Source organism: Watersipora subatra, chromosome 2 (assembly GCF_963576615.1).
Source record: "Watersipora subatra chromosome 2, tzWatSuba1.1, whole genome shotgun sequence".
Lineage (NCBI taxonomy): Eukaryota > Metazoa > Bryozoa > Gymnolaemata > Cheilostomatida > Watersiporidae > Watersipora > Watersipora subatra.
The window spans coordinates 2,265,843-2,293,607 of record NC_088709.1 but is presented as its reverse complement, the minus strand read 5'-3'; the positions used below and the strand labels follow the sequence as shown (position 1 = coordinate 2,293,607).

At 37.5% G+C, this 27,765-nt stretch overlaps 1 protein-coding gene across 1 annotated transcript in view; it reads right to left on the bottom strand.

The window, feature by feature from the left end:
• Positions 1-27,107, bottom strand: part of LOC137387434 (carbamoyl-phosphate synthase [ammonia], mitochondrial-like) — a 36,294-nt gene extending 9,187 nt beyond the window's left edge. The window contains exons 1-25 of the mRNA XM_068073857.1: positions 27,005-27,107; positions 25,866-25,975; positions 25,257-25,401; positions 21,885-22,026; positions 20,187-20,284; positions 19,821-19,971; positions 19,417-19,518; positions 18,256-18,548; positions 17,726-17,917; positions 17,051-17,240; positions 16,591-16,748; positions 16,082-16,210; positions 15,574-15,718; positions 14,696-14,906; positions 14,240-14,438; positions 12,105-12,281; positions 10,883-11,001; positions 10,345-10,555; positions 9,153-9,287; positions 8,387-8,497; positions 7,618-7,812; positions 7,325-7,513; positions 4,850-4,990; positions 3,427-3,687; positions 3,209-3,283 (exon numbers count right to left, since the gene is read on the bottom strand). Of these exons, the coding sequence (XP_067929958.1) occupies positions 3,209-3,283; positions 3,427-3,687; positions 4,850-4,990; positions 7,325-7,513; positions 7,618-7,812; positions 8,387-8,497; positions 9,153-9,287; positions 10,345-10,555; positions 10,883-11,001; positions 12,105-12,281; positions 14,240-14,438; positions 14,696-14,906; positions 15,574-15,718; positions 16,082-16,210; positions 16,591-16,748; positions 17,051-17,240; positions 17,726-17,917; positions 18,256-18,548; positions 19,417-19,518; positions 19,821-19,971; positions 20,187-20,284; positions 21,885-22,026; positions 25,257-25,401; positions 25,866-25,903 (3,807 nt within the window). The 5' untranslated portion in view covers positions 25,904-25,975; positions 27,005-27,107. The remainder of the gene's footprint in view (positions 1-3,208; positions 3,284-3,426; positions 3,688-4,849; positions 4,991-7,324; positions 7,514-7,617; positions 7,813-8,386; positions 8,498-9,152; positions 9,288-10,344; positions 10,556-10,882; positions 11,002-12,104; positions 12,282-14,239; positions 14,439-14,695; positions 14,907-15,573; positions 15,719-16,081; positions 16,211-16,590; positions 16,749-17,050; positions 17,241-17,725; positions 17,918-18,255; positions 18,549-19,416; positions 19,519-19,820; positions 19,972-20,186; positions 20,285-21,884; positions 22,027-25,256; positions 25,402-25,865; positions 25,976-27,004) is intronic.
• Positions 27,108-27,765: the final 658 nt, after the last annotated feature.

The following is a 27,765-nucleotide window of genomic DNA, read 5'->3' as shown; positions in this document are numbered from 1 at the left end:
TGTAATCAAAGTTTGGATGGATAGCTTCTGGTGGAACAGTAACCTTTTTTATACGCACACACTTCTATGCATGAACTATTATTATTAATTTGATATATTAAGGGTTTTTATTTTGTTTTCTCAGCTCGTATTAATTGTAACATTACCGAATAATCTTTTATTGTAATCATTGCAAAACAGACTTAATTTAGCTATCACCTGCTAATTATTTCACATTTACACTTAAACCCTTTTACAGTTGTTTTATTTTTTAAAATTTATTTGACCTTCACAAAACATTTTCCTCATGATATGAATGATGTATTTGATGTATGAAATTTACAGTTGTTTAATATAAAACTTCATGATATGAAGTTTAAAAGTTACAGTTGTTTGACAAAGTTTGAAAACCTTTACAGTTGTTTTATTTTCTTTCTCAATTTATTTCAACTACACAAAACACTTTTCTCATGATATGTAGTTTGAAAGTTAGAATGACAAATGTTGTTATATGTCAAATAAAAATCAATTTTCTGTCCATAGACTTTTTTATTACCCGGGCAACGCCGGGTAGCACAGCTAGTATGCATATAAATCTCAATGTCTGTCCAGCTCAAGCTATTAAAATCTTGGAATTAAAAACTCGCTTTGTACTGGATTTGAACTCACGGAGATTGCAACAGCTAGCTTCTAACCACGCATTAAACCACTAAGCTACACAGTCCTTACAATTATATCGCTCTTATCTTATACTGTATACCCTTTTCTCGATTGCACATGCTAAATGACTTATTAATTGATACACTCACAGGTTATGATGCCCCTGTTATAAAATATTTTTCGCCTGACTATGAAACATGATGCTTTTTCGTCCTCGCCATACTAGGGCAAATTTGTTTTTTGCCCTACGATATCAACAATAATTTCTCTCGAAATTAAAATTTGGCGATTGTTGTATTATAACAAAAAATAATAATAACAAACCGACGAAATAACAAAAATTTCAATAAGCTATTCTGCCGTTATCTCAGTTCAGTTCCGTTATGGTAAAAACAGAATTGCTAACAGAGAAGCGATAAATTTTAATTAAAAGTTTGAAGTTTACTAAAATAAATACTAAAACTTCCTTTAAATATGTGTTTAGTTATATAGCTAAATTCATTTAAGTTAGATTCAACATTTATATTACCCGTGTCTGTCTCGAAGGTGACAACTTTGCACATGTACATTGTAATGTTACATTTTCTTGCAGATCATAACCACAAAATGCACTAAAGTTATTGTAGGTAACTATAGTTACTAAGGTTAACATATTGTTTTGTTTCTATTTTTTAATGATGATGATGTTGATTATTTTTACCATGAGGTGATTGCATTAGATAATTACTATGGGTTTTTATACCACCCTATGCAGTGATCTCTCGATATATCGCGCTTCATCTTTCACGGCTTTGCTGATTTTTACAGTGCTCTGAATCCTGATTGGCTCAGGGGCTTGACTGTTGTCTAGAAGTAAAATATTGATGCAGCACTGTATTGTTTTTCCACTAGTAAACAGTTTATGTTTTTGTACATTCTGCAAATTTATGTCTGTAAATTTTCTCTGTGACAAAACCCAGCATTTCGAAGAAACATTCTGCACCGACAAAGGGGCCTCCAGACGCGCCAAAGAAGATGCTAACTATTGCAGAAAAAGTTACACTCCTGGACATGCTAAAGGTAGGTAAAAGCTATGCGACTGTAGGAATAAACGAATCTTAGGTTCGGTGTATAAAGAAGGAGGAAAATAATACCAGAAAAACCAATATTAAAATTATTGTTTTGGAAACAAATCTTTAGCCTTCAAACAGGTTTTGATTTCATTTTACAGTACAGTATTGCATTGTAAAACAATAAAACAATAAAACTGACTACTTCACTATTTCCCTTATCACGGGTTATTTTTAGAATGCATCCCGCGATAAACGAGGGATCATTGTACGTCTATACGATATTTTCGCCATGTGATGCTAACACTGAAAATCACATAATTGTAAACCAAATAATTTTTCATTGTAATCTTAGCAAAACATACTATATTTAGCCTTACTCGCTAATGATTTCACAGTTACATTTAAACACCTTTACAGTTTTATTTCTCCTCCTAATTTATTTCAACAAAACACTTCTTTCATGATATGAAATTTAAAAGTTACAGTTGCTCGAATAAGTTTAAAAATCTCTACAGTTGTTTTATTTCTTTTCTTAATTCATTTAAACTGCACAAAAACACTTCCACACATAGACTAGGAAAAAGCAAACCTGGGTAATTTGATTCAGATTCAACTCAAATGCCACTACCAAGCTAGTGAGAGATTTGTTGATGAAAGTGGTCTATTAGCGCACAAACCCTGTAACATCAAAACCTTAGTAACATATTCATCACTGCTACAAGACAATTCAATCTTCAAATCAGTCTTAAGAAATCAGAGAATCTTGATCAGCAGCCAAAGTTAATTGGAGTTGTCTCCGGAGCAATAGAGTTACTAAAACAATGAAACCTTGAAATATCTCGAAAGTACTGCAGCTGCCAATTCTGAGCTAGACTGAAATCTTACAGAGGATGGAAAATTGAGAGCCAGGCTCTGGAGGAATGTTTTAGCGTTTCATTTTTCGATCAAAAGGAAATGCCACGTCTAAAGCGTATATACGTCTAGAGTGTTGGTAGTGCTGTGTAGTAATGAGAGGTCTAGAGCAGCCAGTCTAGAGACTAGAAGTAGTGATGAGACATATAGGATCTAGCTTGAAAGGAATAAGAATAATGAGAATACTATTACTGTAGTGAGAAGATCAGGAATACCATCACTCAGAGCCATTCTTAAACAAAAGAATTAGAGAACAGACATCTTGAAAGGATAGACCGTGATCTCCTGCTCCGTGGACTGTTGCGCTATAAGTTGAAGGAGAGGAAGCGCAGGGAAGAAAGGCCTAGATTAAGATTTGAAGACATTCTCAATAAGAATACGAAGAAAACAGATATGAACCATAACAAATATTAAAGTACGGCAAAAATAAAGCGGGCGGGAAATGTTGAATCAGATCAACATGAAAACAGCCATATCCATAGAGACAAACTGCTATAATGATTGTGATATTGCCAAGCACTCATAAATAATCACCCACCAGTTGAAACTATACCTAGTTGTAAGAAAATATTTAAGCTAATATTTTTAGGCCAAATTATTTTTACCTCTCCTGTGGAGGACATTTCACATCTTAGTAGTGGGTCAGCGTCTCTGAGTCTAGGCCAAGAGAACATGGGAGCCTGCCAAGACACAATATATTCTTTTAATTCATCAATGGTTAAAACTATAGCCCAAATCCAACAAATGACCAAGTGAAACAGCTAGCAATCGAGGAAGTCTGCCATGAATACCATTCCTCAACTTTACAATAATTACCCCTCACCTTTATACCGATGTAGTCACGGGGGTTGTGAGGATGCTCCAGAGTGGGCAGTTCACGCACATCTAGCTCCTCCCCCATCATAACCTTAGTAGCCACCTTCACAAGATCGGTGCCGATAGTCTTCGAAACAAAGGGAAAGGATCTGGCAGCTCGCAGGTTTAGCTCTATGACCATTATCTCCCCAGCGGTTACCAGAAACTGCATGTTCAGTGGCCCTGAGATCTTAAATCTCTTCGCGATTTTTCTGGTGACCTCACTAATCTATAAAAGTAGACAACAGAAAAATAGATAAAGCTGTTAAGTCATAATTCAATTCAACACGCTAATTGAATACATTAAAGGTTGACTTGCAAGAAAGTTTACATTACAGTTATTTGGTATCAAAAGATTCACCATGTCTTACTCTGTTGTGTTGTAGGTGCCACATATGTGAGAATATGATTACAAGCTCTTAAAAGCCCAAAAACGAAAAGCCGCCGTAGATTGGAATCTCTTTATTTCTCTGACATAGTCATGAAATTTGGTAATCGTCTTGTTACATGATGTTCTCCCGTGAATTAAAAGGGCAATAAAAAGCTCAATATAAAACTTATCGTAACACTAATTTATGACAAACACTTCGGGTTTTACCGAAGACCCCGTATCAAATATAGATGCTCGCTACTTTACAGTTTTGTTTCGGTTTGGTCTAATTGGCAAGTCGTAATCTGATCACGTGACCCAATACTTTGCAAATAATTTCTGCAGCGCTTTTCGATTATCACAAATGACCAACAGGCTCGTCATGATTATCAGAAAATGATATGTACTCCTTCAAGCTAAGGCTAAAAAATTAAACAAATTTTTACGGTAAGTTATAAGATATCACTGCTAAAAGTGACAGCGTTACAATGACGATAAAACAGACGCGTAAGAACAATAGACATGGTTTTATTGAATGCATGAAGTATATTTGTGAAATATTTCGACGAATAAGATTGCATGAAAGTGTAAACAGAAACCATCTAACACAGCTATGTCCCATTTGAGCCGTTTTGAAAAGCGAATCCAAACTACGGCGGTCTCGTGTGGCTGCGATAAACTGTTCGTTTTTGAGCTTTTAAGAGCTTGTAATCACATTACCGCATATTTTGCACCTACAACACAACAAAGTAAGACATGGTGAATCTTTTGATATCAAATAATTGTAATGTGAATTTTGTTGCAAGTCAACCTTTAACTATTAACATTGCAACAGTTAATCAATGTTATGAGAACCTCTAAATATATAATTTTGAGGTTACTACAATATAACAGGTCTGTTCTGTTACTTCTCCAAAGTACAGCATTCACTAGGAGTTGAGAGTTAGTGGCTGTGAACTATCACGAGGGAAAAACACAGGAGTAAACACAAAGGTTTAATGCTTATAGAATACAATTATACCTCATCAATTTGCTGCTGCGTCAATGTTTGAGCCGGCATCATTAGAGTTGCATCACCACTGTGCACACCAGCATTTTCAACATGCTCGGATAAGGCATGGGCAACCACCTGCCCATTCCTGGCAACTGCATCCATTTCGATCTGTTAATAGTCGGGAAATGCTTGTCACTTTTATGAGAATAAGGATCAACCACTTGTATTGTTCGATTTTTAAAAGATGGCAGCTACTTGAACAGGTACAGAGGCCTTGCAATATATTCTAGATATTATAGCAAAATAAAACATTTGAGCTTCATAAATGAGTTGGAAAAATATAATATATGGGTAGGAGCAGCATTTACTTCCCAACTGTCCAACTACAAAGACCATGTGTATTTAATATTGTACCACGTTTAACATTGTGCTGTATAGAGATGGAAACGTGTTAATAATGACATAAAATTCTAAAGCAAGCTTAAGTTCATACAATGATCTTTGACCGTCTGTAGATGATGACTAGCTTTTATTTATAAACATGAGTTTGATAGCTGCCTTGTATGGTTGCCTTGTTAAGGAAGACTTGAAGAATATAGGATTGAGGGTTTTGAGGGTGCATTCCCTTTCTAACAAAATCTAGAAGGTAAAGCCTAAAACCTTCTATGTAAGGTATCAACCTGCCAACTACACAACCTTGGTTGGCCATATTTATATCACATGTACATGTATATCATATTTATATCACATCTATACCATATCTATATCACGTCAATACCGTATTTATATCACATCTATACCATATCTATATCACGTCTATACCATATTTATATCCCGTTTATATCATATTTATATCACGTCTATACCGTATTTATATCACGTCTATATCATCACATATAGAAATCATTAATCAAACAGATCATGCCAACACAGTTTAACTCAAATTATATTATTCATTATGATATAACTAAATACAGTCAAACATGGATAACTTGCCCACGGATAGCTCGAACACATGGTTAACTCGAACGGTTTCTTTGGTCCGTTCCCACGTAATGATGAATTGCTATAGATAACTTGAACTCAACGCTGTTAACTCGAACTGTTTTTTGCCCAACGACTACCGAAACGGTTGTTATCGCTTTAGAAAATCACTTTATTCCAAGCCATAGAGGTAAACCTCAACTTTTCGTAATTCATAAGCATCGTTATTACCACCATCGGCAAAATATTTTTGTCAACGACTTTTCTAAAGGTTTGGTGAAATTTGATTTATACCAAACATCCGCTTAGCGATCGCCCTTCGGAAGCAAGGAAAGTGGTATTTGTTAAGAGCAACACTCCGAGGCAGTTCAATTAGAAGATTTACGGGGTTTTACGGTACATTGTATATCACTATATCACTCACGCTTTTTGAATGGATACTTATTGAATGTACACACGTATTCTGCGTTTAGGTCAAACGATGAATAGTTTTCCGACGTTGATTTCGTGTTGAATCAACGTCGGAATGTTGAATTTTTAAAACGTCTTAAAAATTGTTGTAATTAAACGTATACGTTGTCTTAGCTAAAAAAAACTATTCATCGTTTGACCTAAACACAGAATACGTGTGTACATTCAATAAGTATCCATTCAAAAAGCGTGAGTGATATACAATGTACCGTAAAACCTCGTAAAACGTCTAATTGAACTGCCTCGGAGTGTTGCTTTTAACGAATCCCAAGTAAAATTAGGTAATCTTTGCATAAACTTCAAGAAAAATCGGCAAAATTGATCGTGGGTAAAACGCTCAAAAGAAAAAGATGTCTTTTCTTTTGAGCATTTCAACAACGATCAAGTTTTGCCAATGTCAATCTAAAAAACGTCCTGGCAATAACATCACCTCAAACAACAAACCAATCTCAAGTGATAGAAAAATCTTTATACTTTTTGATAAAAACGTTTTAAACTTTACATTAGAAGCATTTAATTTGAAACAAGCCATTTGTGCTTTTGATTTATATTATAGTTTGTATATGTACATGTATCTACTAATAAATAAGTAAATACATGGACTTGTGACAGTGCTCTGATAACTTGAACGCTCTGATAACTCGAACACTTTCGAGTTATCCATATTTGACTGTATTTTAGTTAATGAGAAATACTTTTCATCTCAGCTTAAATTTTGTTGATAAGTAAAATAGAAGGTGATATACAACGCAAGATGGTACGATTTCTCTAAATTTGAAAATTTTGAACTTGGGGTGAAATTTGGGATCATCTTGGCTTAACTGAGATGATGATATACAACAATTGATGAATTCGTTCTATGGTTCAGGCAGTGAGTTGATGAAACGCACTGAAATGAAAATAAATATGTGCTTATGAATATTTTGCAAAAAAGAAAAGGCCTAGATAGACCCACTAGATGGCTCCCCTAGATAGGCCCCTAGATAGACCCACTAGACAGCGTAAGTTGCATAGCACTAGTCACTGAAAGTTATAGAGACCACTAACCTCTCTTGCCCCTTCAATAAACTTGGTAATGACAACTGGATGCTCGGGAGATAGCTCTGTGGCTGCCTTGAGGAAAGCTCGCATTTCTTCAGGATTATACACCACATTCATAGCTGAACCGCTAAGGACAAATGAAGGTCGCAACAGGCATGGATAGCCAACACATGCAGCAAAGTCCAAGGCATCATCCTAAAAGCAGATGATGAAACAGAACAATGTAAACTCTTGTGTACTTGTGCCAGTGATATCAGTGCACATACATGTATAACAATCTCACTAGTCTTAGAGCTCACCAATGAGGAAAGAGACCTCCAGGGTGCCTGCCCAACACCGATCTCATCAAGGATAGCTGAGAATCTTGCCCTACTTTCAGCGGCATCAATGTCAAGTGGAGATGTACCCAAAATGTTCACGCCACTTTTATAGAGAGGCAACGCTAGGTTGTTAGGAATCTGCCCTCCAACGGAGATGATGGCACCAGAGCTTTTCTGTACAGAAACACAACATGTGATTGTAGGTAGAACTGCTAAAAAGATACATGTCAGGAGTCAAGCACTGAACTGGAAGCAACAAGTTTCTGCCAGAGTGTGCAGAAACACATTCCTGCTGGTACCTGCAGCCTACGACCACATTTTACTCTATTGCCAAGCAGGCAATATTAGCACTAGAGTTGTAACAGCATATGCAGGAAGTTTGGTCAGTTCATCATAACGCTGTTTGGAATGCAATTTCCAAAGAATCTTTTTCTAGTAGTGCTGCCATAGGCCGAGCTGACTGCTTTACAACATAACAATATATTGATAACAGTGAATCGACAGTCTATGTCTTTACATATTGCAGAAAAAATTTTAATGTCTCAAAATGCCGTTTTTATTAATGGTTTTCTGAGCAACGGTGTCAATGGAAGTGCAACTAGAATAACAAAACTGATATCCATTCTAATAAAAGATCTATTCCAGAATGTATATGATTACAAAACTGCAGTGCAATTTAGAAACAGAGATATGCCCATTTGGAGTGATGTTATAATGTATAACAGGTCTACAGACCATAAACCCTCACCTCCAGAAGATAGATGTCAAGGACTCGCTCAAAACTGAGTTCATCGAAGTAGAGTCTGTCACACTCATCAAAGTCTGTGCTCACCGTCTCTGGATTATGGTTGACCACAATCTGTCAGAAAACAGAACATTTAAAGAGGGACTCATAGTAATATCCCAGGCCTTTGTTTTATGGTTTTGATAACACCACTATTTTATAGGTGTCATGAGAGCAGGAGACAACAACTACAAAACCTCGTGCCACACTGGTAGTGAAAAACTATGAATGAAATCAAATGAGTTGACAACCGTACAAACTTCAAAGTGTAGAATTTCAACAGCCATAACTCTACTCATTAAAATCTGCAAGATGACTGCTGACGATAACAAAGTTGAGAACACGAAATGGATTACTAGCTGGTGAAAAAGGAGTGGATTACTAGCTGGTGAAAAAGGAGTGGATTACTAGCTGGTAAGAAAGGAGTGGATTACTAGCTGGTAAGAATGGAGTGGATTACAAGCTGGTAAGAAAGGGATGGATTACTAGCTGGTAAAAAAGGAGTGGATTACTAGCTGGTAAGAAAGGAATGGATTACTAGCTGGTAAGAAAGGAATGGGTTACTAGCTGGTAAGAAAGGAGTGGATTACTAGCAGGTAAGAAAGGAGTGGATTACTAGCCGGTAAGAAAGGAATGGATTACTAGCCGGTAAGAAAGGAATGGATTACTAGCTGATAAGAAAGAAATGGATTACTAGCTGGTAAGAAAGGAGTGTACAGTTACCACTCACTGTCTTATGTCCCATCTTCCTTAGGGATCTGATGGCGGACACAGCACACCAATCAAACTCTACGCTGCTACCAATATGGTATGGCCCACAACCAAGAACCATGGTGCCGTGGTCATCAAAGGTCAGGTCATGCTCCTAGAACGAAAAACATTTCCACAGTAGGAAGAGATGATCTAACAACGGTGTGCCGGCCCTTATCATATCCTAACTATAGCTATTACATAAATATTGCTAGTAACGGAGAAACCTTCCCAATCAGCCTAGCACTCCTTACCCATTGCTTCATTGAAGAGTTCTACGCGTATTACAGGCCTACAGAATGTTAATGTTGACAAACATGCAAATTCACCCAACTCAAACACAAAGAGCCGCATGCACTCAGCCTTGTAGAGTATAACTTTGGAATTTTGCTTCAGAAAAATCCCTACTGCTCTGAAAAGCTTACAGATGCCCTTTGTGTACCTCATGAAGGAGCTACACGCGACAAAATATCGATGAAATATGTTTTGTAGAATGGTGCAGTCAATGAGTATTCGTTAGTCACACGCATATCAATGACGTTGGAGTTATCTTCTACACGATGCTTTCAGTCATATGTGAGAAAAAACAGCAATTTCTCTATCGATTTACTGCAAATAAAGTTGATAATAAATTGCTAGCACACACCGAACTCCTAGTTATAAAACAAGTTTTCACTTAACGGAGCCTATAAATATTGGAGGATATTTATAAAGATCTCAGGCCAGGCTTGTGATGATGCCTCACACATCCGCTCATCTACTCTCAAGAGACCCCACCCTACTGGACTATCAAATAACCCAGTCAAGGCAACCCGCCATAATTGCCGTAACATTACGAGAGCAATGTGTCACAGCCTGAATGATTCCCTTGTACCCTACCCATGTGTTGGGAATCGGAAAGCATCATAGAGCAGCATTTTCAATAGCCAGAGTATGCTCTATCAGAACAGCTGCCGCAAAACCTCAGACAACAAAGCTAATGCTATAGAGAAAGCCTAGTGAGAACAGCATATAAGAACCAAGACAATACTGTGAGTCAAGACAATACTGTGAGGATACTGCGTCTGTGAGGATACTGTGTCTGCCAGGATACTGTTGTTGAACTAGTGCAAAGCGAAACATTAGGAACCGTTCTTAAGCTCTTGCTTGAGAGTTACTGAAAAGATACTAACAGCACCATTGTATGTGCAGTAGAGGTAGTTGGTCATGGCCGGGTATTCAGCAGCCATAGTGTCTATTTGCTTCACCCATGGGCTTATGCCCTTTCTCAGTCTTGCATCCCTTGCGGTCGCCTCAGTTGCTCCACACAGCTTCGCTATCTGCTGGTCAGAGAAGCCGAGCATCTTGGCCTTGCGTAGGCTTCCCTCAGGCACTGACTGAACTCTAATAATACACAGATGTAGGAGTGGCATAGAACAGAATAATGGCGATATATGTTATTATTATATTATTATTATATTATAGATGTTATGAATGAGAAAGAGGTAATCAACCTATGACCTTGGTTGACTAACAACATGGAGTACCCAGCCTAGTGAGAGCAGACTAGTAATGGATATTAAACACGACTAGTAATAGATGTAACACATCACTAGTGATAAATATTATGCTAAAGAAAAAGCTAATCAATCTATGACCTTGGCTGACTAACAACACGGAGTACCAAGCCTAGTGAGGGCAGTCAATGATGACACAAAAGTAACTGTTTACCCAGCAAAGGATTGAAGTTCATCGCTGTGATGCACAATGTACTGCAGCTTGTGTAAAAACCACCTGTCTATCTCTGTCAGTTCATGAATATCATCCACTGTATAACCTTCATTCATGGCCTGTGAGAAGTCAGAGTTCAAACGTAAGCTTCGAATATTGCAAACCCGATCTGAGGTGATTAATGAATGTTCAACAGTCAAAAGAGAATGGTTGGATGTAAATACATCAGAAACTTCCCAGTTACCACAACGTTTCAAAAGTTACTGACACTTCTAAGTAGCAACTATCTTAAACCTCCTTTAAACAGCTCAGAGGTCTTATTCAACACATAGTTAGTTGTTGCTATATTTGTCTTCCTTGAAACTTATTGTTGCTCATCTGCTATTGCTCATAAAATACAACAGGTTTTAAATCTTTGACTAGAAATAATGTATTAATTTTGATTACCGCACTTTTCGGACTATTAACCGCACCCCTATATAAGCCGCATCTGCTTTATTTTCCAAAAAACGATAATAAAACAATACATAGGCCGCACCTTTGTATAGGCCGCAGAACTCAGGACGGTGCTTTTTAACACGGCAGCAACCTTGCTGTTTAAAACGGAACAGTGTCTAACGGCACTGTTTCGTATTAACCGACGCTTTTTAACCTAGTGCCTAGCGGAACAGTACTGTTAGGCATTGTTTCTTATTTTCTTTCACCACTACAGGCGCACTAACCGGAGATTCTGGTTAATACGCCCTAGCGGTCAAAAAAAAACCACAGAATAGCCGCAACCTTATATAAGCCGCATGGCTCAAATCATCAAAAAAAAGTAGCGGCTAATAGTCCGAAAAGTACGGAATGCACTTCCATAAATCATATAGAGGTCTGGTACTCAACATTCTGACATATGCTATAGTGTCACCATTTTTAAGGGAAATATTTTCATTTCAACACTAAACTATAAAAAACATTTTTTATTCTCAACTTTTATAAAAATATCGCAGCTTATGATATCATTCTTCTAACAAAATACCAAAAAATAAACAAGATACTTAAAGAAAACTTCAGCAAATATTATGTAAGCAATAAACATGTTATATCTTTATTATAAAAATTCTAACTAGTAGAAGATTTACATGTAGGACATGGTATGGTAATACGATGACAAATCACAAATGGCAAAAGATTCTCACTCTTAGGCTGTATCTGTATCCACAGTGCACTAACATCCTACCTTACATATGGCATGTATGCGGGTATTGGAAGGCATCCGCAGCGATTCCTCCAAATCATAGTTCTTGGGGTACGACTTGCCAGCAGGAAGTGAGGCTGTGAAGCCAGTAATGGAAGGGTGAGTCATGCGCAGGGCCTTTTGTAAACTCTCCTCAAAAGACCTGCCTATGGCCATGACCTACATAGTAAAGGAAGCTGTGGAGAGAAGAGAGGAATATATCCATAGAGCAGGCGTAAAGATTGGACGTCTGTTAATAAGTGAGTCACTGTTTATGTGATGGTAAGTCTCATAGATTTTCCTACTAAATGTTGCTCTGCAGTTCCCTGACTCCAAATAATCTGCTACTGTAAAAGATTTGAAGTGTAGTCTAACCACAGTATGAGTGTAACGATCTGTAGTAGTTACTACCTACCTCTTGCTCTAAATGTAGTCTAACCACAGTATGAGTGTAACGATCTGTAGTAGTTACTACCTACCTCTTGCTCTAAATGTAGTCTAACCACAGTATGAGTGTGACGATCTATAGTAGTTACTACCTACTTCATGCTCTAAATGTAGTCTAACCACAGTATGAGTGTGACGATCTGTAGTAGTTACTACCTACTTCATGCTCTAAATGTAGTCTAACCACAGTATGAGTGTGACGATCTGTAGTAGTTACTACCTACCTCTTGCTCTAAATGTAGTCTAACTACAGTATGAGTGTAACGATCTATAGTAGTTACTACCTACCTCTTGCTCTAAATGTAGTCTAACCACAGTATGAGTGTAAAGATCTGTAGTAGTTACTACCTACTTCATGCTCTAAATGTAGTCTAACCACAGTATGAGTGTGACGATCTGTAGTAGTTACTACCTACCTCTTGCTCTAAATGTAGTCTAACTACAGTATGAGTGTAACGATCTATAGTAGTTACTACCTACCTCTTGCTCTAAATGTAGTCTAACCACAGTATGAGTGTGACGATCTATAGTAGTTACTACCTACTTCATGCTCTAAATGTAGTCTAACCACAGTATGAGTGTGACGATCTATAGTAGTTACTACCTACTTCATGCTCTAAATGTAGTCTAACCACAGTATGAGTGTGACGATCTATAGTAGTTACTACCTACTTCATGCTCTAAATGTAGTCTAACCACAGTATGAGTGTGACGATCTGTAGTAGTTACTACCTACTTCATGCTCTAAATGTAGTCTAACCACAGTATGAGTGTGACGATCTGTAGTAGTTACTACCTACTTCATGCTCTAAATGTAGTCTAACCACAGTATGAGTGTGACGATCTGTAGTAGTTACTACCTACTTCATGCTCTAAATGTAGTCTAACCACAGTATGAGTGTAACGATCTATAGTAGTTACTACCTACTTCATGCTCTAAATGTAGTCTAACCACAGTATGAGTGTGACGATCTGTAGTAGTTACTACCTACTTCATGCTCTAAATGTAGTCTAACCACAGTATGAGTGTGACGATCTGTAGTAGTTACTACCTACCTCTTGCTCTAAATGTAGTCTAACTACAGTATGAGTGTAACGATCTATAGTAGTTACTACCTACCTCTTGCTCTAAATGTAGTCTAACCACAGTATGAGTGTAAAGATCTGTAGTAGTTACTACCTACTCCATGCTCTAAGTGTAGTCTAACCACAGTATGAGTGTGACGATCTATAATAGTTACTACCTACTTCATGCTCAAAATGTATTCTGACCACAGTATGAGTGTAACGATCTGTAGTAGTTACTACCTACCTCTTGCTCTAAATGTAGTCTAACCACAGTATGAGTGTGAATTTGTGATTCCACCTGCACCCATATCTATAGAAGGAATTGCTTATTTCTTCCTCTATGTTAAAGTATCTGTTAATTTTTCATGATTGTCACTCTATGAGCCCTCTTATCACTTGGTAACGCGGAGGAAGTCCTCATGTTACAAGATGCTATGAGAAAGGTGTATGCAAAGACTATCACAGATATGGAACAGAAGGAAGGTTTACTAGGTGCAAATTGAAGAGACTACAGGAATAGATGACAAAGAATGCGAGAAAAGCAGAGGAGAGGGCACACAGAGCAAACTGTGACCACTGAACAAATGCATAGTAACGAGATGAAAGGATAAAAGTCAGCTCACCTCTCCCACACTTTTCATAGCGCTGCCGATCTCCTTAGGTGTGTTGAGGAACCGATCAAGGTCCCACCTTGGTATCTTCGTCACGATATAGTCGAGGCTCGGTTCAAAGCATGCGGTGGTCTTACCGGTTGTCATGTTAGTTATCTCTGGCAGCTGAACATTTAAGCCGAGTTTGGCAGCAATGAATGCGAGTGGATACCTATGACATGTCAAGGATTAGCAAACAAATTTCCTGTACAGACATAGGATGGCAAGCTGAAACAATCTTTTACATTTAGCACACATTAACGTCTATGCCTCTGGCAATGCTAACAATGGCTCTTCACCGTCACAGGGCTAAAGGACGTGATTACATACACTGCTTGAAGAAAGGCCTATCATTAAACAACACCTGTCTATTCTGTCTCAAGAAATCATATGAGTTTCCCCATATAGGATTACAAAGGCTAGTCTTACCCAGTGGCTTTGGAAGCAAGGGCAGAGCTTCTGCTCAATCTTGCATTGATCTCTATGATGCAATAGTCGAGTGATGCTGGGTCCAGAGCGTACTGTATGTTACACTCACCGACTATCCCAAAGTGCCTTACAACTTTAATTGCCGTCTCTCTTAGCATATGATACTCGCGATTAGAGAGTGTCTGGCTGGGGGCCACTACTATGGAGTCTCCTAAACACCAAAGAGGGAGGAAACTCACAGCTTTACAAAGTGGAACAAAAAATACTAAATTCTAAATCCAAATATTCTATTGAGTAGTGACAACTCTTATGAAACAAAGATATACTAATAAGTATTGGATAGTGGCAACTCTATGAAACAAAGATAAATATACTAGTAAGTATTATATAGTGACAACTCTATGAAACAAAGATAAATAAACTAGTAAGTATTAGATAGTGACAACTCTATGAAACACAGATAAACATTCTAGTAATTATTAGATAGTGACAACTCTATGAAACAAAGATAAATATACTAGTATGTATTGGATAGTGGCAACTCTATGAAATAAAGATAAATATACTAGTAAGTATTATATAGTGACAACTCTATGAAACAAAGATAAATAAACTAGTAAGTATTAGATAGTGACAACTCTATGAAACAAAGATAAATAAACTAGTAAGTATTGGATAGTGACAACTCTATGAAACAAAGGTAAATAAACTAGTGAGTATTAGATAGTGACAACTCTATGAAACAAAGGTAAATGAACTAGTATGTATTAGATAGTGACAACTCTAGGAAACAAAGATAAATAAACTAGTAAGTATTAGATAGTGACAACTCTATGAAACAGACAAATATACTAGTAAGCAAACACAAAGATGCAAACCTGTATGAACACCGAGTGGGTCGAAATTTTCCATGTTACAAACGGTAACACAATTGTCGGCGCAGTCTCTCACCACCTCATATTCGACTTCCTTCCAACCTTTGAGCGACTTTTCTACCAACACTTGATTCGTCATTTGAAAGGCCTGTGATACCAAAAATAATTATAGAAGCATACATGTCTACCACTAGTAACTAGTTAAACTGAATATGAACAGCCCTATTTCAGCAAACAAGTCTGTTAGACAGAACTGGGTGACTTGAACAATTTAAATACATCCGCTAGAGGACAAGAGTGACTCTGCATAGATCTACAAAAAAAAGCGGATGACTATGGAACAACGTGTTGGAGCAATAAAAGCATAAAAGAAACCTTACAGCCAACACGCTTGACATGGAACCTAGTTTAAACACTTGACCATAACTTTCGCACACCCAAATCACAAGGCCATTCCAACCAGAAAGGCCTTCACTGAGCGCACACAGTACCTAGTGATATTGCTACTGACCCTAGTGCAGAGATCCACGAGCTGCTCCTTGGTCTCACAGAGGCCTGAGCCGAGCCCACCGAGACAGTAGGCTGCTCTAACCATTACTGGGTAATTGATGCTATCCGCGGCTGTCACTGCTTCAGATACCTAAAGAAGAGGTCAAGGTTACATGTGTGACGGAAACTAGGCCGTAATTAGAGCATGTCACCAGCAAAAAGCTAACTGTACAAATGATCTGTTCAAGCTCTGTAATGTGTTCATGTCATTGAGACTGCTCAAATCAGAGTCATTCACACAATAACAGAAAGGGTCAAACTACTAGTTACCAAGTTACACTAAAACCACATTACAATTACTAAAATTACTACTAATGCTACCGTTTTAGAAATGAATCCATTATTGCAAACGGATAGCAATCTCTCCTCCAGCTTACACTCTCTACGGCTATGCAAACGGATAGCAATCTCTCCTCCAACTTACACTCTCTACGGCTATGCAAATGGTTAGCAATCGCTCCTCCAACTTACACTCTCTACGGCTATGCTTGGAGCCAACTTCTCATTGATCTCCTTAAGTTTTTTGGCAAAGATGTCTCTGTCTTCAGTCGCCATGATGGATTCGACAGGAGTACCGAGCACCTTGACTTTGTACTTGTCAAGCACCCCACTCTGATGCAGTTCCACTCCTGCATATGTAATGTACTTGTATTAACTGACACTAGAATAACCTGAGATGCCCTCATATAAAACCTCAGTTTAAAGTGTGTTTGACATGAGCAGCTAACAATGGAGACTGTTAAATATGCTAGAAATCACTGCAGGTACTCAGACTAAGATGTAAGCAATTCTATCTTTTACCTACAGAGTAATACATTTAATCTATTTATGATAGTACCCAATTATAGTCAGACCAATCTCCATGTGTTGGAATGTTTGCTAACGACAAACAGGAATGCTGAGGAAATTCATTGAGCCTTAGGATACTAACCAACATTGAGGGCTGTTTGGCCACCCATCGACAAGACAATACCATCTGGTCTCTCCTTGGCTATCACCTCTTCTACAAACTGCGCTGTGACTGGTAAAAAATAAACAGTGTCCGCCTGTTTATCCCCCTCCACATTTGTTTGCACTGAGGCTATGTTTGGATTCATTAACACCGTCTGTAGCCCTTCTTCCTGTAAGCCAATAGGAAAAAGCTAATTTTGCTGATGATTGCGTGAGCTTGCCATTCCATTGTTTGTAAATGATAAATGTTGGGTTGTTTTGAATACACAAGTGTAAGCCTTCAAGCTTTGGAGTTGGCCAACGAGAGAATTGACTGTTATTAATGTAAATGATTCACTATTAATACGATTTTGTGGACACTTTTCTGCTGATCACTTGATATTTTGAGTTCATAAAAATCAAAAATAGTCAAAGTGGCAGTCAAATGAAGGTGGCATTCAAATAGAGGGTGGGGCTCTATTTTTCAACCTTTGTTTCGCAGTGACGGTCAAATAGAGGTGGCGTTCAAATAGAAGTGGCAGTCAATTAGAGGTTTTACAATAACTAGTAGTCCTTGAAGCCTCTACGAGAAACTGACACGATGTGTCTAGCTGTACAGATGATTCCCTGCATAACACTGCAAGCTCAGTCTAGGGAACTTCACATATGGACTAACCTTTAGAGCCTTAATAGCCTGTGATCCAGAGTAGTCAAATTCACCAGCCTGTCCTATAGAGAGCCCCCCACTACCAAGCATGAGAACTTTGTTGACCTGAACTTTTGCCGGGGCTAAGGGGGCGCTAGGCATGCTGGACTTGACAGACAGTTCTGGGCTTTTCATCATCTTTTTAAACGTGTCAAATAAAAACTAAAAAGAGACCAAAATACAGTAAACCAGACATTTTGAGGAGTATTTTAGTTACGACTTAAAAGTATAGATTACGGTCTGACCCTATTATAGGCTACCCAGTCATAACACATTCCTCCTAGACTCACTAGAGTACGAGTACAGCAGAGTAAAACTTAAGAATGGTAAAGTAAGGAGCTGCGAAGTGTCTTAGTGCTGTAACAGCTCTCTATACTAGCTTTAGGCAGAGAAAAGATTCTATTGCTAGTCTAGAGTTGCAGCCAGAAGGAATAAATCTTGTGCCACCTAATTATGACCACGAAAGTGTTAAATATGTTAGTACAATGTAATAAACCTACCATGGTGTCCGTAGGTCCACCATTTGCCTCTGGATGAAACTGGGCAAGGAGGATAGGACGGGACTCATGGTACAAGCCCTCATTTGTTCCATCATTGCAGTTGGTAAAGAGAGGGTGATACCCCTCAGGTAGAACACTATCATCGATAGCATAGCCATGGTTCTGAGAGGTTATGAAGGCCTGGCCATTAAGCAGGTTACGGACTGGTTGGTTGTGTCCCCGATTGCCCAGTGGAAGCTTGTAGGCTCTAGCACCAATGGCCAAAGCTGTGATCTGGTTTCCCATACAAATTCCTGCAATTCACACCGATGAGTCATACATCTATAAAGGTAAGTGCCTATATGGTCCTCATCATAGTCAACCTTGACCCCACAATTTAAACCTTTATTCACACAATACTCCATACTGTTTATACTGTTTATATGTTGTATTTCCCATATAGTTCATGTGTTGCACTTATTCTATGTTAGTTTGTATTGCTCTATTAATCCGCACACACCCACCACTTTTGTACTTTTGTGTTTTTAAATCTGTCACAGTCAGTTGATAGGCTTCGATCTTACGAGACACTGAACTAAATACTAATCCGTCATACGCATGATACATCCTCACAATCCTACAGTACCAGCTTGTGTTATCTCTAAGCTGCTATCAATCATAACAAGGTAAGTACCTGCTTGGGTTTTCTACCTGCTGATACCTATCATAAGGAGGTAAGTACATTCTCGTGTTGTCTATCTGCTGCTACTTACTGTATTATAATAAAGTACGTACTCGCTTGTGTTGTCTCCTTGATACTACATATTATACCATGCATACTTATAAAATAATTGAGTGCCGTACAACGAGAGCTATTGGCTATCATAGTTGTAAGCAAATAAAGAGTTACTATATTTACATTAATTCATACTCGCTCATCATGTCAGAATAAGCCTAAGGCTAACATTGACCAGTTTAGTTGAGTACCATAAGCTAACAATACTCAAAGATGAGACCTTGCAACTCTACCCTAGTAAAGCATATCTAATACCTTATTCATATGACTACTGTAGTTGCCTTCCCTTGAGTGTTTAACTTGAACTATAGATGTAGAATACATGTAAGTAGTATGGTGCCTTGATAGCTGATACAAAAATCACTATAGAAAATGTACTACATTACCAAAGAGTGGCTCCTTCCTGTTTTGCTCAAGGACTGTTCTAACATTGTTGATCAGCTCTGGGGCCAGCTGAGGATCTCCTGGTCCGTTCGAGAGAAACAAACCTAATGAGAACAACAACTACCTAGTACAAGTGAATTCTCAATCAATTTAATGACAGAATGCACAGACAGATGACAATTAAAATCTTTTCTTAGTCAACAAAACAATACTCAAAATATACCAATATATATGGATTAATTAAAAGTATTTGAAATGAATGTTTAATATGAGCAGAGGTTTGTGCCGGGCAACTGTGTGCTACCTATTAACAACTGTCACCTGTCAACCACATGCCACCTAGTAACCACATACCACTTACAATCTAAGAACCATCAGCTCCACCAACTAGGTAATCAATACTCACCATCAAACTCCTCATTGGTAAAGTCATAATTCCAAGGCACAAGCTTCACCTCACAATCCCTTTGCACGAGATTCCTAAGAATGCTGTGCTTAGTTCCACAGTCTACAGCGAGTACCTTATGAGTGTTCCCTTTACCAAACACCATCGGCTCCTGCAAGCAGTTGCTTCCTCCTTGCATAAGCTTACCAGACTATTAGGCTTATAGAAGAGCTCAGACTACACCTAATATGTAGTTGATGAAGCACACTAGTAAAAGATTTATATCAAGTCATGACTATCAACAACAGCATAATGTTAAATCAATAATAAAGCAAGAAGTGAAACGAACATCAACAAATAAATATGATAAGAGAAAATAAAACAAACAGTGATAGAGCATTCCGCCATAAGATTCCTCAGGTTAGGACTTTCCATCTCAATCGGCTGATCATCAAACTCTATCTTGCCAATGACCTCTGAGCGACCTTGAACATTATAAACACTAGAATATAGTTTCAAGTAAAACAACCATAGTGCCTGACAAGATACATGCACAATATATATATCGTAATACCTCTAATTGATTGCCATTTCTATTTGACTGCCACTATGAGAGAAGAGTTGAAAAATAGAGCACCACCCTCTATTAGAACACCACCTCCATTTGAATGCCACTTTGACAATCTTTGATCTTTATGAAACCATAATATCAAGGGATCAGTAGAAAAGTTTTCACAACATCATATTAATAATTAATCATTTACAATAAATTCGCTCAGTGTCACACTCCAAAGCTATTAGCTTGTTTTACATTAAAACTTTGAAAGCAAAACCATAAAAATAATTACTAACTGTCTTAGACTAATAGTAGTTCCTTGTTTAACACGATCTTAATACTTCAAAGTAAATGTATATAAAAACGGCTTACATTTACGATAGTACGAAGATTACATTTAGGGAGCAACCCCTTTACGAGTTGCATTTGTGCTAAATGCAACTTGTAAGTTTTGCTCTGCCAAAAAATTGTTTGGACGCTAATATCGACTAGTTATGCAGTGCAGTTCGAGTTGAGGTCAGAAGACATTGTGGAAGGCATTGGACAACCAGGAGATGTTCATTCGATCGAAAGCAACAACCAGAACACAGCTATCCAAACAAACGATGCAAATACTTTTGCTTTAAAAATGTTAATTTTTGTTTCTGCACGTAATATAAGTATGGTGCGTTTATGTCACTTGTTCATGAATATATCTTTGTAGCGTTTGAAAAATTATCATTACATAACTTATAAATTTGCAGATTTATAGCATATTATTTGATAGCAGCATTGCGGTAATCTGATCTTACAATTGATCGATGCTCGTAACTCCTCTTCTATTGCACATAAAAAGCTAGTTTTGGCTGCAAACTGTAGCAAACATATCAATGAGTGCAATTGGTAAACATCTACATTTATATCAACATTGGTAAATAATGATATAAAATAAAAATATCTTCAAATTATTTAGAATGAAACAAAATTTGAAAATGCCAACAAATTGAAAAGAAGGACACAGGCTACATCGCATGTCAATTGCAAGCAATAGATATCAACTAGTAGAGATATTTATCGGTTTCTCGATGCATGTTTATTACAAGATTTTTAACAAGTTGGAGGTAAGTTAGCAGATTTATTGCATCCAAAAGGTTTAATATTGCTCCACCGAGAAAAGAAGGCAAATACAGGCGACATTCGCTATGCTCGTAAAAGGGCTAAATTTATCTTCCCGAAATTCTGACAAGTCATTTGAAAAATACAACGCCAGCCTCTATTTGAATGCCACCTCCAATTGACCGCCACTATAGAGGAAGGGTTAAAAAATGGAGGTAATAGAGGTTTTACGGTATATGCAAGTAAAACTAGACATGGAGTAAAATGTGGAAAGGTTAAACTCCTAGAAAGCGTTAGTTCAACATTGAGAAGTTGCACTCTCCTGGCTACAGAGACAGAAATTACAATTCAAGGCACCTAAAGGTATTTTAGGGGCTCGTGTTGGTCAGGGCTAAACATATGGCTAGTTCTGGTGCAGTCGTTGTTTCCAGTACCTCTAATTAACTTGGTGATCATTCGCGTGTCAATGCCATGCAGGGCGGGAACTCCTTCACTCTTTAACCAATCAGACAATGACATGACTGAATCCCAATGGCTGTAATGGTGCGAATAGTCCTGTACCAGCAGACCTGATACCTGAGTATATCAAACATAAATCAAGTGTTGAAAGGTGTCATGCACATAGTAAGAGAGTAAAGTGAAAGGTATAGTAGACCAGAGCTCTGAATAAGCCTGAATATTATGTTTCTACAGCAGTACATCACAGCAGAACACAAATGTAAATGACAAACCTGCTGAACACTTGCATCCTGTTTCCTCCTAATAAGTGTTTAAGGTTGACTTGCAACAAAATTCAAATTACAGCTATTTGGTATCAAAAGATTCACCATGTCTTACTCTGTTGTGTTGTAGGTGCAAAATATGTGGGAATGTGTTTACAAGCTCTTAAAAGCTAAAAAACGAACAGTTACTCGCAGCCACACGAGACCGCCGTAGTTTGGATTCTCTTTCCAAAACGGCTCAAATGGGACATAGCTGTGTTAGATGGTTTCTGTTTACACTTTCATGCAACCTTATTCGTCGAAATATTTCACAAATATACTTCATGCATTCAATAAAACCATGTCTATTGTTCTTACGCGTCTGTTTTATCGTCATTGTAACGCTGTCACTTTTAGCAGTGATATCTTATAACTTACCGTAAAAATTTGTTTAATTTTTTAGCCTTAGCTTGAAGGAGTACATATCATTTTCTGATAATCATGACGAGCCTGTTGGTCACCTGTGATAATCGAAAAGTGCTGCAAAAATTATTTGCGAAGCATTGGGTCACATGATCAGATTACGACTTGACGATTAGATCAAGCCGAAACAAAACTGTAAAGTAGCGAGCATCTATATTTGATACGGGGTCTTCGGTAAAACCCGAAGTGTTTGTCATAAACTAGTGCTACGATAAGTTTTATATTGCGCTTTTTATTGGCCTTTCAATTCACGTGAGAACATCGCGTGACAAGACAATAACCAAATGTAATGACTACGTCAGAGAAATAAACAGATTCCAATCTACGGCGGCTTTTCGTTTTTGAGCTTTTAAGAGCTTGTAATCACATTTCCACATATTTGGCACCTACAACGCAGCAGAATAAGACATGGTGAATCTTTTGATACCAAATAAATGTAATGTGAATTTTGTTGCAAGTCAACCTTTAACTGACAGCTCACAAAATCTATGTTTTATCAGCAGCAGAGAACATTACCAATTGGGGTTGCGATGATATTCTTGCGCAATTTTGACCAAATAACAAGTTTTATCAAAATTTCTAATTTGAAAAATGAACAGGCAGATCCATAATGTTGGCAAAATAGTGACCACAAAAAGCTGCAAAATTGCATAATCACAGAGCACCTTCAGGATACGATTACCCTGATATACGATTTTTTTTACCTTACGAAGCGGAACATGATGATTTTTTTCACATCATTACATGAATCTTATTTCACCCTACGATTTCACCAAAATTTTTGCCTGAGTTGAAATTTGGCAGTCAGTGTGCTTATGACGTATGTCGAAATAACAACGACGCCAAAATGCTGTTCACCGAAAACATATTCACAATGTTTGAAAGAGGCATGATGAACGATTTATTTCAGTGTTTTTCGTGTGAAAAACTTATATTTTTCTTTTAAAACCAGTAGCCAAGTTGGAGTTGCGATCCCATCAAACAGAAGGTCAGAGGTGAGACAACTTCTTTCAACATGCTAACCAACACAGCATCTCGAGAACAGCATCGCTTAGGCTTTCTTGGCAAATTAGGTTGAAAAAGGTTTTAATAGGGGTGACTAAAAGCTATAGTAAAAACAAACAGAAACTGATAGGTGATAAAATTTCAGTGATAAAAAATTGAAATTAAGTAAAATTGTTAAAAATACTTACTAAAACTTAGCTTTAAGTGTGTTTTGGTTTAGTGAGCTAAACTTATTTGAAGTGAATTCAAAGTTTATTTTATATATACGTCTGTTTTGAAGGTAAGAACTCTCTACGGTACGTACTGCTCATAGCACATTATGACATTACATTTTAATGCAGATCATAACCAATATATTCACTAAAGTTACTGTAGGTAACTATAGTTACTACTTGGTTAACATACTATTTTGTTACTAAGTTTTAATATGTACAGTACAAATATAAAGTTTGAATTTTATAAAACTTTGACAATTTTTACCAGAGGATGTTTGAATTATGTAATTACTATGGTTTCTATACACCTGTCCATGCGATTTTTTCACCATACGATGCCAACCCTGGAATGGATTAAAATCGTATCCTGAGGGTGCACTATCTAGCAAAATCTCTCAGGTTTTCAGCTGATTTATCTAAAAACTGTTCAAAAAATTTTAAAAACCCTTATTCAAGAAGACAGAGCTTTTGTTGCTGGGTCTTTAAAACAAGACTTTTGAGGAGAACTAATTTTTACAGACAATATTCAAATTCCAGTTTGTGTAAAAGAGGATATTTTTATGCAATCCACAAGATGAGACAAATCAATGCGTATAATTCTAGAAGCACCAATCAAAAGCCAATATGAGATGTGTAAATACAATAGAATATTTTAAAATATTTGTGCAATTCAACTGTGGCCCACATGTGCAAAAGATTGATGTTATAAGTAGTAAACTAATGGTCAGACTCTAACCCATAGACTAATAGCTTACAACAGCCGTCGGTAAGCATTAAGAGAGATAATGCTATTTCTACTGTGAATTTTTATTACATAATCTATTTATAACCTGGTCCAATGCCAGTTATGCCGACATATGCATATTTATCTCTCGATCATGCTTTGACTAGTTGACAGCATTGGCAGCGGTCATGACCTCCTCGCGTTGCAATCAAGAGTTTGCCTCGCGAGTGTTTTGTCTACAAAACTGATTGTTATTCTAATAACAGAATAATCAGGATAACAGGATAAAAATGAAACATGATTATTTTATTATGAATAGATGTAATTTTGAAATGCTGTGAGTTAACCTTTAAATGAGACCGAGATACCAGGCCTACCCAAGTTTACACAGAGTGATTAAACTAGGCTAGGAAACCTACTGAAGTTGAGTATTCCTATACTTTTGGATTTATTGTTGCCTTGAAGTACTACATAAGACACAAGAAGCTACAGTGATCTTATTATTTATGGAGGTCATATGTCCAACCAAAATCGTCTACATCACAAACACTCTCATGAAGCTATGTAACTTAAACAGAAAGCAACAGTCACTAAGGTTAGATAGACACCATGAAATGCTACAACTAACCGTAGATGAAACAGCTCAAGAATATAATAGAAAATGAGATCATCACTCACGTGTATCTTCTCACTCTCAGCATTTTGTATAAGTCCGAACTTGTCTCTGGCTCTCACATCTGGCACTCCATAATTGCCAACAAGAGGGTAGGTCAGGTTCAAGATTTGACCTCTATAGCTCGGATCAGTCAGCGATTCAGGGTACCTAAATAACCATCTGGCAGCTCAACACTCACTGCACTATCTGTCGGCAGCAAGACATTAATATAGAAAGACTCCGACAAGTTGCCTATAGATGCTGTCATTCAGCTTACTACTAGAATGCTGAGACAAAAGTGACAAAGACATGGTCAGTATGATTGACTGGTTAAAGCCTGCTCATTGTTTTAGCGGTGTAACCTATAAAATGGTCTTGACCTTGGCATTCTTGAAAGTTAATACTCATATCTAGGTATAATCACATTATCTTTGCAGAAACGCAAAATTTGAAAACCTTATATTTAGCCATCTCAGAATCCATTTTCGAAATCATGGTTAGCTAGCATTCTTTAACTTAGTGACATTTGTCTGTCATCTTGCTCATTCATCACAAAGCCATGATTTTATTTTAACCTGGTGTGAAGTTATACGACACCCTGACGAAGCTTTGCAATAGCATAAGAAAGTTACCCGGTAAGTCCCGTGTTGAAGACCACCTCTCCTGACATCGACTTCTCAGCACCAAATGAGTAGCCTCTCACCTTGGTGCCATCATCTAAGTGCAGATATGCCTGCCTAGGCTGGAATATTAAGAAATCGAGTGTAAAGGTGAAAACACACTAGGCGCTATTTAACGCGACAGAGCACTGCGTGGCGTTAATATGCGCTAGAACTCACTCAGCGAGCTCACGCAGAGCGATAACGCTAGACTTTCTTTACACAACTTTATCAGTAGCGAGATGCCATTCGATTGGTTGGTTTTTCCCAGAAGGCACTTTTATGGCGGGTAATTATTTCTTATCGATGTTCACCAACGTACAGCAGCAATAATTTGGTATTTTGTTACGATTGAAACATCATCAGAACGAACACTGAACTGCTCATAAATTTAATAAAAGCACATCCAGTCTTGTACACTATAACAAACAGCAATTACAAAAAATCTGAGTTAAAAACCAACATTTGGAGTCGATCGTTGCGCAAGTTGACCACCTTGACAAAGGTAAATATTTAATACAATAATCGTTTTTTCTTATGTCTTCTTGTAGTATACAATCCGTGAAAGTGAGATAGGTTTAATAACAAAAGCAGAAGTTGTTTACGCTGCTGCTTAGACAGCGCCATATTGACTTACCTAAATTTATTAACAACTCCGAAGAAACTAGTGATTCGGAATTCTATTGGCAATAGGCAACGGCTCAGCTTGGTATCTTAGTATTTACTTATTGGTAAAACCACTGCACAGAATGCAACATCAAGTTTTCATGTGACAAGGACCTTTTTCTAAGTATTCCTTAGTACCATGCACCTGCCAATCCAATCTAGTATTGCACATATATAAACATTGCCATTCTAGTGGTATGACTATGGCCTGATCACTACTCTGCTTTAACAGATATAACATACGGCCATTATAACTGCTAGTACTGCACGTGTTAGAATGTAATCAGAACAGTAGGAAACACTAGTGTTAGTTGCCTTCTTATGCCTATTACGAGCCTACAGCTTACATGCTACACAGATGAGCGAATCATATGTACTGTCTGCAAAATAATGTGAGAGGAAAACAAAGTGTGTTTCAGGAATTGTGTGTCTACAAGCATAAGCACCTTTTTTGCATCATAGGCTGAACAGGTAGAAGTAGACGTACTGAACCGTCCAATAGATCCCCATGTTGACAGGTAGTGGCTAGTCTTAGACACGCATCTCAGAATTGTCATCTTCTACCTGCACATGCAAATAAAACTAACACTCAACAACATAGCATCAGACCATTTGAAAAAGGGTAAACATATTATGCATTGACACTTTGATGACAATAATAATGTGTTACCCAAGACAGCTGCTGCAAGATTTCCTAGGAAGAAAAGTCCAACAATATTTTGCATGTAGAGTGTAGAGAAAGGTCAGAACATTTGGTGATGTTAATTTCCATGTGGGTGCATGTTGACATATTACAAAATTTAATGTTATTTTCAGTATATCGCCAGACTATGGCCAGTTCCATACACTTGTATACTTTCAACGTTGTTTATTTGTAGCAAAACTTAGCATTTTTGCTATAAGCAGTGATCTATGAGCTGCGCTGATAATTACGGGTTAGCCTTCAAGTGTCAAAAGATATATTTCTTATTCATGATTATTCAAGGTCACAGTGTGTGAGCAATGTTTAATTTTTTATTTTAGAGACTGGCATTAAGGGTTTTTGGTTCAAAGTTCCAAGTTATTAAAAAGATTTGGCTTGCCTCATATACGCATATCATTATTAAAATGACCAGAGGCATCATATTTGCTACTATAGCTCAGAATTTAAACAATAGGTTAGCATTCTAGGACAAATCCCAGCACTAAACTGACTATTAAATCTTTG